This window comes from Lepidothrix coronata, unplaced genomic scaffold (genome assembly GCF_001604755.1).
Source record: "Lepidothrix coronata isolate B3197 unplaced genomic scaffold, Lepidothrix_coronata-1.0 Scaffold171, whole genome shotgun sequence".
Lineage (NCBI taxonomy): Eukaryota > Metazoa > Chordata > Aves > Passeriformes > Pipridae > Lepidothrix > Lepidothrix coronata.
Genome location: NW_016690351.1, coordinates 854,371 through 866,825, shown reverse-complemented (window position 1 = coordinate 866,825; position 12,455 = coordinate 854,371). Strand labels below are relative to the sequence as shown.

General features: G+C 39.6%; 1 protein-coding gene across 1 annotated transcript in view; it reads right to left on the bottom strand.

Annotated features, from left to right (window-relative positions):
• Positions 1-12,455, bottom strand: part of FAT4 (FAT atypical cadherin 4) — a 129,150-nt gene that overhangs the window by 45,842 nt on the left and 70,853 nt on the right. Inside the window, exons 4-6 of the mRNA XM_017829944.1 lie at positions 11,662-12,012; positions 6,484-7,406; positions 5,591-5,765 (exon numbers count right to left, since the gene is read on the bottom strand). Of these exons, the coding sequence (XP_017685433.1) occupies positions 5,591-5,765; positions 6,484-7,406; positions 11,662-12,012 (1,449 nt within the window). The remainder of the gene's footprint in view (positions 1-5,590; positions 5,766-6,483; positions 7,407-11,661; positions 12,013-12,455) is intronic.

Sequence of the window (12,455 nt, the reverse complement as noted above, 5' to 3'; positions counted from 1 at the left end):
TGACAATTACTCTTTAGGGGACATCAGACTGACTTTGACATAAACCCAGTTTTTGGAGCTTTTGCCTTCTAGAGAAAAATTTATCAGTGCTAACAGTTTCTAGGCTCTGTGGTAGGGTAAGACCCTGCTATTAGATTCCCACAACCACAAAATGCCACCCTCAATTCTCCTCTTTCCTGATTTTAGATGACGGTAAGACAACATGAACACTATGAACTCATTGATGAGTGTCGCCATTTCAGTTCTCCCACTGCACGATTTAGAAATTAATTAAAAAGTCATGCAGAACTACTAAAACAATAGTTTTAGGACCAGTATTAAAAGAGCAAAAATAATAAAACTAGTAAAATAGCAAACCAGTAAAACTAGTCTCGAATAGATAGCACAGACATGAGGAAGAGCTTCCATAAGGACAAGGAAATAAATGGAGTTGGGACAGAACTCAAAATTCATTTTGAAACAGCTGTGCCATAAAACAAGACCATAGAAGAGAGCAATCATTCTGGAAACTGCTAAGCAGCAAGGTAAGCACACATCAGCTTCATTTAGCTCACTGAAGCCTGAAGTGATGGGTATATTTAGACATTGTACAGACAGCATGGAGGACAGGATACTTCTAACTGAAATTTGTGAGTTGCTTGTTTGTTTTGACAGTACCAAAATTTAACAAGAGCTAAATTAGTTTTAAAAATAATAACCATTCTTTTCAGGCAACATTTTTTTACACAGTAGACTCCATGTTAAGCAGACATACAGTGTCTGCTAAGAAAACAGGATGAGTACAAATGTCTTCAAGCCAGTCACATAAATCTCACATAGTGTTGAGTCTCAAGACTTTCTTAACATTACAAAAAATACAGCTGTCCTTTAGTTGTCACCCCAAACAGGGAAACATCTTCAAATGTGTTAAAAAACAATACAGCTACATTGTCAGGTTTCATTTGATTTTAGGATTGAAGGGAACCAAAAGCCTAGCTCAGAAGAGAATTCCTGAAAAGGATATAACCTCCCTATTTGGTTGCCCTCCTACATTCTTGAAGGAAAGAATGCATAAGTTGGAGACCAACATTTCCTAAAGAAAAAACATATGGTTGTTTTTCATCCAAGTCAGGGATGTATACAAAGAACAGCTAACTAAATATAATAATCAGTCCACTGATTCATTTCTTTCAGGACTATTTATCTAAATCAGTAAATAGATTATTTAAGAAAATAAAATAAAAAAAAACAAACACAGGAACACATCTTCTAATTAGAAACATCACATTTTGATTTTGGTTATATTGTGGCAACATGCCATTCTGACCAACCAAATCAAGAGATGGTGGCTGCAGTTTATTTAAACAGTAGTCCTGGGCAGTGAGCAGGTTTCCAGATGTGCTATCCACATCCCTGCAATCAATAAATAAAAGGAGGAGGACTGTTGGAATGCTAACATTTGTCCAGAAAATTGCTCAAAGGGTTAAAGACACGGATGATAAAAGCAGCTGCACCAGTTCTTGTCATGCTGCCAGAGTTGAATGTTTACCCAGTGCTGCATCCCCTCCAGATGGGGTGAAAAAAAAAACATAGAAAGTCTCTTTTCCCAACCATTTTGCCATGAAGAAAGGTAGAGCAAAGCAGACCAGATTTATGTGGTAGAAAGAGACCCATGAAGACACATTCAGACAGTTGTGTGTAGGTTTCTTGGTGCTTATATTAGCAGACATTCTGGGGGAGCATCTGCAATCCAAACACTACCCTGTTATTCCACAGTCCATCATTTTGCCTGTCGCTATATTTATAATTCATGCACTCTGGTCTTACAGCTTGTGCTGCAAGAGGGGCTCCGAAATGGGATGGCTGAATTTTGGGGTTGAATTATGTTTTATTTGTCAACCAAAGTCACAGGTGTACAGTTCTGGAAGATGCTGAATGCTCCTAGTGATGGACGCTTTGCACGTCCTCATAAATCCCTGCTGCTTGGAGTAGCAGTCTAGTGTCCAAGACCTAGCAGTAGTGAGAGCAGGGTAGAAGTGCAGAAGTGAGGGAAGAGTGATGATAAACTCAGGTTGAAATCAGAAACCTTCGTGCAGACTTGTCCTGTGGAAACTGGGCACAAAGCAGGCTGCATGGCCACAAATCACTGAGCCAAGCGCCAGAAAACGTTTTGTCAGTCTTTTCCCTCCCCCAGGGCAGAGGAAAGACCCTCTGCCGACCCAGGATCTACCCTGAGGACCAGGCGGAGGATTAGCAGGAAAGGCCAAGGAATAGTTGGGTCAGAGCCAGGACAATGCATATATCATGATTGACTTCTCTGGGCCCGAGGGGAGCTCTTGCTTGGGAAAGCATTTCTTCAACAACTGCCCGAATTTCCATTGCTCGAGCATGTGGTCCCACCAGTGGTCCCCCACCTGACCTGCTCAGCGTGTTTATGAGCAGCTCAGCTCTTAATAACTCAACAATTCTTCTCACATGCCCAGGATGGAGATCTGGGCTCTGAAAGAGCACATCTGTGCATAGTCAAAAAGCGCAGAGATCTCTGAGCAGTGCAGGCACTGCATCCCATGCAGTCCTTCTGGCTCCACACTTTACCATGTCCTAATCCTTCACTGGCTATTGCACTCAGTGTACCTACTGCCAATACATGCTATAAAACCTAAAAGGTGTATTGGACTGACACCCTGAGATAAAAATAATCAAAAATTAAAGATCATCCTTCTTCCATCAACTTCCCCTACACAGTCTAAGGTAGCACTGCAACAACCTACAGTCACAACTTGATGAAGTGAAAATAAACACAAGAAATGTAAGAAGTCCTTGATTATGGATAAGGAGATCAGGAAGACCACCAAAGCTAAGTTGGAAATCCATTAGTTCTTGTGTTTAAAGTTGCTTCTAACTATGTATTGTGTCTGTTTCCTGGAAAGAACAGGAAGAGTTGGCAAGGACCTCTGTAGGAGCAGGATATCATGTTTGAATAGTTTAAACCAGCCAGTGTAGCCTATAAAAATTGAGATGCAGAGCCTAAGAAAGATGGGAAGTGGATTGGACAGACAGAATTTTGCTCTTGATGTGCCATTCAGACTTTTCCACAGTTAACTGCATCTGGATGCGTACCATGATTTTTATCTGTAAAAAACCCCCAAACCTTAAGTATGATGCACCATATATGGCAAGACTGTTGCTTGGGCTGCGAAAGACAACTTGAAAGAATGTTTATTACAGCAAATAAAAGCCAACCTCAAAGTGCAAAGGATAATAACCTTTTCCTTGACTCATTTTCAAAGATAATATGGACGTGGAGAATTTCAGACAAGTCTGTTTTCTTCAACAATTTGGCAGGCACAGTCTCCCTACAGAAGAACACTACCTGTTTTGCATTTGTGTTTCTGGATTAATTGTGTCTATGCAAAATCCTTCTTTCTAAGAATTATCAAACCAACACAAACTAAGACACTAAAGAAGTAGTTACATCAGACAAAGAGCTTGACATGCCTATGGGAGTTTCTTTTATAAACATTTAAGAGCCACTCAAGAACATAAATACTCAAAACATTGTTCTTATCCATTTCAAGGTTGTGTCATTGACATCTTTTTGCTAATATGGCAAGAAATACCTCAGTTAATGAAACAGGCACTGAGTAGCAACAGTCAGTGTGGTACCACCTGGATATCTACTGTGTTTATGGCTCATATCCCGCTTCCATGAAATCAAGGTAACTTCTGACATTGACTTCTACTGAAGACTTCTACTTTCCTGTGATGTTTTAGCTTAGATAAATCACAACTAATATAGTTTTCAAGGTATTCTTTGATGGCATGAATTTAGAGGAAGTCTTCAGTGTAATCACAAGATGATAACTAACATTATTCACTGGGCTGGTGGAAAACTATCTCAAATCACACCATCTGTGGATTAGTCAGATTGTAAACTTAAGCACATTAGAATTTTAGCCTAAAGTTACTACTGAACAGCTGCTTCTGAACACACTAGTGCTTTTTAACACTGATAGGAGGGCGTAATACCTTGCAAGTTAGCTTTATAAGAACACAGCAAATGTAAAAAAGAAGCACCATACAGTGTTTAATCAGTGTAATATCTACATGTTTAATTACAGGAACTCATTAAACATGCTGCCGTTCTTGTCAGCCACTTCATGGCAAAGGTCCCATGCACACTTCATGTATTAACATCTCCCCAGAGATCTCCCGACACAACTAAATATTTTCATTTGGGACTGCTGGATTTAACTGTTGGTTAAATCTCCCGGATTTCATATTTTTTTAGGAACCACAGTCTAGGACAAGAGTATGCTCTTGTCAGACTTGTGGCTTATATGTGGTGTGAGTTGTGGGCTAGAGCAGACTTTGCTCCCCTCTCTCTTCCAAGAAGGACAATAATTGTTGGCTGCACGACACCCTTTATCAGTTCAGCCTTTAGGTATACTGTATGTAGAGTGAATACATTCTGTACAGTCTTCACTGACTTCTGCCAGCTTGGACTGAGAGAACAAACAGATATCAAGGATCTGCTATCCCTTACAAGTCCAGCCACAGCTTCTGAAGGAACATGCGGATGTTCAAGCCCAAGGAAGTCCAAGTCACAAGTGAGCATTTTGCGGCTTTAGCATAATGGAAAGCCAGTGCAAAAACCATAAAGCATACAGTATCTCTAGCCAAAGTACAAGACAAATGATATGTCAAGTCCTAAAATTGTGTTTCTCAGCTTCAGCTGAGACTGTGGAATACCTGAGCACTGCTGCAATAGGAAAATATAAACCATAGATACTGTCACTGACACAAGATACTGCACACAGTATGGCAGAAACCAAAACTGTATTCACTTGTCAACAAGTCGGGTTTGGTTCTATTTTTACTATTAGAAAGTAAGAACAAGTTCTGCAGTAAATTAAATCCATCAAACCATGGGAGACTGGAGATCAGTTCTGAATATGATGCAGGATGTCTTTGTTATTAATATTCATACTAAAATCTGAACCCAAAATTTGTGCTTGGACACCTTGAGTGAAAGTAATTAATTTTTGTAACAAGACTTTACATCCTGTTTTAAAATGAGGGAACTTGGAATACATTTGGCATTGTGGAGCAAGCGTAAGACAGGATGCTAAGCAAAGTAGAAAATGAAAATGTTGAAATGTAAGTTCTCATTACTTTTCAGGGGTAAGATTTCAGTAAGATTAACTCAGTAGTCCATAGTTGTTTTCTGACTGTTCATATGATCTCTCTGCTTGTTTCTGATGCCAACATTATACTGCTGTTTCTATTGGGTTTTTTGTTGCCATCCATGAGGCTCTTATGACTTAGGCAGGATCACTTACTGCTGCAGGGCAAAAATCAGCCTATCTAAATCTTTACTGAGTACTATTGATAGCAGACAACTGGAGATAAGAATAAAATCCTGATTGCCAGAAACCAAATTCCCTTTGACATCAGGTGAGCCCAGGTCTCCCCACAGAGATCTCCATTCAACTCAGCTATGAATCTCTATCCAGTTAAGTTTCAGACCATCATGAAAACATCTCTTGTCTCCACAGAGTGCAATTTTTTCAACAAGATCTCAGCAGAGGAGACTTTTTGTTTGCCTTACCTGCATCAGCCGCTGTGATCAGTAGCATGTACTGCTCCTTTGCCTCCCGGTCCAGGCTCCGGACCAAGCGCAGCTCTCCACTGCCCGAGAGAGTAAAGGCTCCTTCCTCATTGCCAGCCACCAGCACATAAGTCAGCTTGCTGTTCAGGCCCTGATCATCATCCCTTGCTACAACCTACAAAAGCAATGCAAACAAAAGAAACATCAAGGACTGATGAGCACAGTGTCTGTAAAATTTTATTGGCATAGAGGAAATATTCTCTTTGATAATAATCCAAATTATCAGAATCCAAATGCTTTATGTATAAATTAGCTGTAATTGTAAAAAATTACTTAACATGGTGGTGATGGACTTAAAAGAATAGTTTTAAAATACGAAATAGTTGATTACTTATTTTTCTCAAGTAAAACTGTTTCACAGTAAAACTGTGTTGGGGCTCAGTGAAAACCACAGATAACATGGTTTAGGCTGAGCTCCATATGAAAACAAGCACTGCACGTCCTGCTGTCTGAATCCATTTAGTGCTCTCTCAGTGTTTGGCATAGAGCCTCATCCCATGTAGGCAATGATCAGATTGAGAGATTTGTTGCATAAAAGTTGGGAATGAGATGAGAGATAGAGCAAACTCTTAAAGTCTCAGTGAAGGCGGGAGTGTAGGTAGGGAGAACACAAACAGAACTACAAAGCACAATATAAACTTTTGGTAAAAAAACCCCATGCATACAAACAAAAAGAAAAGGAAGCCAAGGACTGCAAGTTTGATTACAGCCAAGAGGCAACTTTTTAATTGTCTTGCCACTGTTTAATTTTGGAGGAACAACACTGTTCGTTAATACCATCTAGGCATGCTATTAATTGTCAGGGATACATATTTATTGCTGAACGTACTCACCTGAAGAATAAGTTTCGGAAGCATCTCTAAATTCTCAGCAACATTCACAGAGTAGGGAGAAAGTTCAAACGTGGGGATAAAATCATTGACATCCTTCAGAATAATATTGACTGTTGTAGTGTCAGTCCTTGGGCTGCTCCCACGGTCAGCTGACTGAACAGTCAGTGTATAGGAGGGCTTCTTCTCTCTATCCAAAGGCTTGGCAACTGTTATCACCCCCGTCACAGAATCAATACGAAACTCATTATTGGCATCTCCACTCATGATGGCATAACGGACCTGCCCATTTGTCCCTTCATCTCCATCCGTAGCAAACACCTGGATTAAATCCGTCCCCGTCAAAGTATTTTCCTCCACCTCTACTTTATAAAGCTTTTGGGCAAAAAGCGGGTTATTGTCATTAATGTCCAGGACTATAACCACCACATCCACAGACGAAGAAAGGGATGGCTGGCCCTTGTCTGTGGCTACCACAGTCAGGGTGTAGTTGGATACAGCTTCTCTGTCGAGCTCTCCGGTCAGCCTCACTTCCCCATCGATAGTGCCAATGCTGAATTTGTTTCCCAGAGGCCGGAGCAGACTGTATTCAATGTAGCTGTTGGGACCACTGTCAGGATCGGTTGCCTGTGCTTTGAACACAACTGTATCTATCGGCGTGTTTTCCGGGACGTAGGTCAGCTTAGGGGAGATAAAGGTTGGAGGGCTGTCATTCACATCCAGCAGAATAATTGAAACTTGGGCTGTGCTTGTGTACCTGGAGGCAGTGAGAGGGGCCATGTCGTGGACTTGCACGACAAGGCTGTAGAAAGACTGGCTTTCCCGATCCAAAGGCTGCCTGATGCTCAGCATCCCGCTGTTGTCGATGTCGAACTGCCCCACGCTGTCCCCGGATGCGATGCTGAAGGACAGCTGAGAGTTGGAGCCTGGTTGGGTAAGGAGAGAAAAAGGTAGATATCATAACTTCATCCCACTGACCTAGACATGAATGTTTCTGGCCTCATTTCCATAGGAAATTTTCCTTCATTTTCCTATGGAAATGAGTACTGTGTGATGGCGTTGACTGTTGAGCCTCCTCATTACCATTTCTGAATCCATTTGCTAATTTCAGCCAAGTGTCACAGTGGAGCAGAAGCCTTTGAAATGATTATTTTCTGATGAGAGTTCAAAAGAGACAGAGAGGGAAGGATGTTAATTGGAGAGGCCGCAGAGGGAGTGGTCATCAGGGTTCATCTCTGCATTTCATTCAGCAGGATTGCATGGTGGCACCATGTGTAATTTCCCCCCATCTACAATGGTTAGGGATAAAGGGTTTGAAGGCTTTCCTTCGGAAACCAAGACTCAGTAGTTCAGCTGCTCATTGAACATCTGTTTTCCTCGTTTTCCCCGTTTTCCCCAGTTCAACTAAGCAACACTATTATTAATGTAATTATTTCATGAATTCTTCCACTCAATTAAAAAAAGTCACAACCAGAAACTCCCAAGCCTAACTGGAGGAAGCCAAGAATGAATACTGGGGAAAGGTATGCTTCCCATATATGGCATGGTATTCCAACATATCAGATGAACAGCCCTCATCTCATGATCGAAACATAAGTGGCAATTATGGTCAAGGGAGAGATTTATCATTCCAGTAAGGGAAACACATTCTGAGTCTTGACAAGGCTGTGAAATATCCTTAAATATGCCATACAGGAAACAAACGTGTGTTACTGCTTCAATTCCAGAGTTCACTCTAAACTACTAATTTTTGGGAACATCTAATTGTGAAATTGAGTTTTCTCTCATCTATCTTACTCCTATTTTAATTAATCTCAAAAATTTCTTTTTCTTGCTTTGAGTATTCAGGACTGTGATTTCAGATCAGGAGATTACTAGACCATTACTTACTAATTTATCCCTTAGATTTGCTTTTTCATGCACAGAAACCAAGCTGCCCACTTAAGTAACTGATTGCTGTGCATTTTGTAATTTTTACTCAGAAGCTCTTTTCTCTCTGACTGAATTGCTGTGATAATAAAATTATTCCTGCACGAGATTTATTAATCTCTGCTGTTTATTATGTTCAGATTGGGAAATCTAGTCTTACTTGTCTTTCCCCAGTGGCTACTCTAATTGGCATCTTTCCCTCTCTCTTCATTTTTTGTAGGAACTTAATTATAATATGAATAGAACCAAACATGAAAGACAAAATATTTGAATGCAATTAAAGAAATTAATACATTTATATGTCAAATATTAGTGTTTTTCCATTACTTTGATCAAGTGAAGGATGGTGAAAGTTTAATTCTAGTCTGGTTTTTGTTCAGTTGTATTTTCAAATGACTGAAAATGGATGAAAGTATTGATTTCAACAAAGTACTTTGTGGCAATTTTTTCAATTTTTGGAGATGGGTGGGATTTTGATCCTACAGACGAAAATTGCTTTTAAAAATACTATCTTTTTTCCCCCCAGTGTTTCCTACAGTGTTTATTCCTATAAAATTTACTCTTGCTCTTCTTTATCTCACCTCTGTGAACCTTTTCATTTCCTGTCCTTTATTCTCATAGCTTTCCTTGCTGGTAATGCTTATATATATTAAACTGTGATGCAGAAGTTACCTAAATATCAGTGGAGCCAGGACTGTCACTTAATGAACTATTCTTTTTTAAAACACAGCATGCCAAGCTGGTACTGTGCACCTTGTCCATCCCCCCTTTCAAGGTTTGGAGCTGTTTTTTTCTTAGGGAGAATGCAGGGATATCCTCTTTGCTGAACTTTGGGTTTATTTAATCTGAGGGTTAATCTGATAAAACTCTGAAAGGACAGACATGGAGCCACCAATTTCATGATAATGCTCTTTTAAAGGGTTTTGTTTCTATTTTTATTTATTTACTAATGAGACTAAACAAAAAATCCTACTTCCCCCCTGCCATTCTATAAATACCTGTAGAGATTGTCTGGGAAATGACACAGGGTTTTGCCTACAGGAATATCTTGCCATACTTTTTAACAAACAGACAAGCATATCCTTTCTTCTGAGATTTTTCCTGCTAATTCTATGTGGAAAAAAAATAAAATCTAAATCATAAAATGAACATGTTTAAGATAACTGATTTCTTTATTGCTCTGTAAATATCCAAGAGCTGTAGCTGATATTTACTATGAATCTGTATATGAAACAGTCCAAGCAGAGATAAACAGCTACTGTTTCCCAAGGGGTGTGTTGAACAAGAAAATGAAAATTGGACCCGTTTCACTATCACCATGTTTCTGTCTTTTATCAGTGTTTATCCTAAAACAACAGGCATATCTCATTATAAAACAATGTATTTTCAGAGTTCCTTCAAACTATGGGATCACGTAACATAAATAATCAACAAAATTATAGTTCTATTGAGTGCATTATCGGTGAGTCACAGGGGGAAGAGTATAATGCTAGCTATTTCTGTACTGTAGATTAATATAAGACAACACAAGATAACAAGTTTGGGCTTGAAACAGAAACAATAGATCATAACATTTGCTGAAGTTACAGTCTTATGGGAGAACTCAAACTGGTACGCTCTTGGAATGATATTTCTGCCCTATTAATTTTAAATCCAGCCAGTTAGAAAAGTAAGTGTGCCAAAAAATATATAAGGCAAGACATCTGACTTCTCATTGCACTGCTCCTCATATACTCATTTGCCTCCCTGATAATTGAGTGTATGATGAATGTAAAATGATATGTCAGTGCTATGATATAGTTCCCATTCACAGCGTGCAGATGGAAATTAATGTATGAGGTGCAAGAGAAAAGGAAAACAGACCCATAATGGTGAAGTGAAATTAACTTCCAAAAAGATTTGAAACCAAGCCTTGCACTCCTAATGGGAGAATAAGAAATAAAGGAGGAGATAGACACAAATCCATTTATCTCCAGGTCTGAAGGAACAATCCCTTCCCCGGTATGCATGATGCAAGTACAAGTTCCTCCTCCAACTTATGATTAGTTTACATAAAATAAAAGCTTTAATTAGAGTGGTGAGAGATCCATGCAAAAATAGCCAGTATCACCAAGGTATAATTTCTGACTTGTTGGCTTATCTTATGGAATCTCTTCTCACTCAGTTCCTCAGCTTGATCTCAAAACCAGTTGCACAATTTTTACCATGGAAAGTTCTATCTATCAGCACAAAATTTATCTCCCCACAAAAATGTTTGAGTTCAGCAACTCAGCATTTCCTGAAAAAAACAGTTTTATTGAATAATCTTGACTGGCTCAGTCATTTCACGTGCACAAATTCCTCGAAGCATGTAGGTGCTTTGTGCCTGAAGCACATTTCAGCGCGAGACACTTCCATGGGCTTTGTTGAGCCCTGTCAAGTTGAGAGGGGACAAGGTTGCTCAACGTGTCACAAAAATAACCTTCACCTGTAAAGTCACCATGAGGGTTATGAACAGTTTTGTATTAAGTCACACCGACTAATGTCTGTGGACACTTCAGAAAATGCAGTACTCTATGGAATGATGTTTATGGTCACGTTCTATAATCATTCTTGCTTGGGCACAAACTGACAAAATGGCTAAGCCAGCTATAAAGATTGTACCTTTTACACCCCAACACATTAACACCTTCTAGAAGCCATAAATAATCCCATGATTAAAGCTTATTTTAATGAGAAATTTTCCCATAATCTCTTTTAATCAGATTTTTAACCTCCAGTATCAACACCCTGTAGATGACATTTCTCTTCACAATACACTTAAAATTTACAGGACATTCAAGATGACTTCAGATAACACCTCATATTATCACAACGTTATTTAGAATATATTATAAACTTTCAGAAGAGAAGTCTACAGGAAATCTTATGTCTAATTTAAATGTGCAACACAAACATCAGGGGAGAAATTATTCTGTTCAACAGCTGTAACATTCTCTAAGTGAAATACAGCTCTGCAGAAGCAGTTAAAAAGCAGTATTTGAATGTATTTTTAATTTATCATAAAAAAAGTTAAGGAAGAAACCACCCACTTACACTTAATATAAAATATGAGAAAAATAATTTCTTTTTATACAGTACACTGTGAATTTAAGCATATGACAGAAACCTAAGGGTAGCCCTAAGCTCCCCTTTCAAACAAGTCTTCTAATGCATTGCTAAGGTGAAACACGTGTTTATCATCAGAGATACAGAACATGAGGAAAATCCTACCATCATCCGCATCGGTGACACTGAAGTTGAGGATAGCGGAGCCTGGGGACAGGTTCTCCATCACAGATGTGCTGTACGAGGCCATGCTGAACACCGGCGGGTTGTCGTTGACGTCCAGGATGTTGAAGTACACTCGGATGGCTGTGAATTGGCCTCCCCCATCCTCTGCGCGGACGGTAAGGATGTAGTACTGCTGTGCTTCGTAGTCCAGCGCACGAGTCAGGTTGAAGACCCCAGTGACAGGATTGAGGAAGAAGATGCCCTCTTCATCATCCTCACTTACGGTGTACGTGATCTCCCCATTGACACCGGAGTCGTCATCAGTGGCTAGAATGGCTGCCACTAAGGAACCTGCACGGCACGACAGGACAGCACCATCAGGCACTCTGGGGCAGTAAGAGCCAGCTCATCATCAAGCATGAGAGGCATCCTCCAGTAGAAATTCAAACCTTAGTATTTATTGTATGACTGACTTACAAAAGGTTTTTCAAAGCTGAAAGGAATATCATATTCTTGCTTTAAAGGTCTACTAAAAAACCCCCAAGAAATGCCCAGGGACGTTTGCTTTTATCTTTAAATGGTATCAACTGGGGCAAAAATACCTTTTCTCCTGATAGGTATTGTCTTTCTAGGACTCAAAGGACCTTCTCATTCCTCTGAAACCTTCTAGATATTTCTTTCTAAATGCAGAAACCTAGATGTCAGTACATACCACATATCCCAGCTCTACATTTAAGCAGTGCCTTTGCAGGGTAACTGTGGTTAGAAAACTAGAAACCTTATAGGGGTTCATT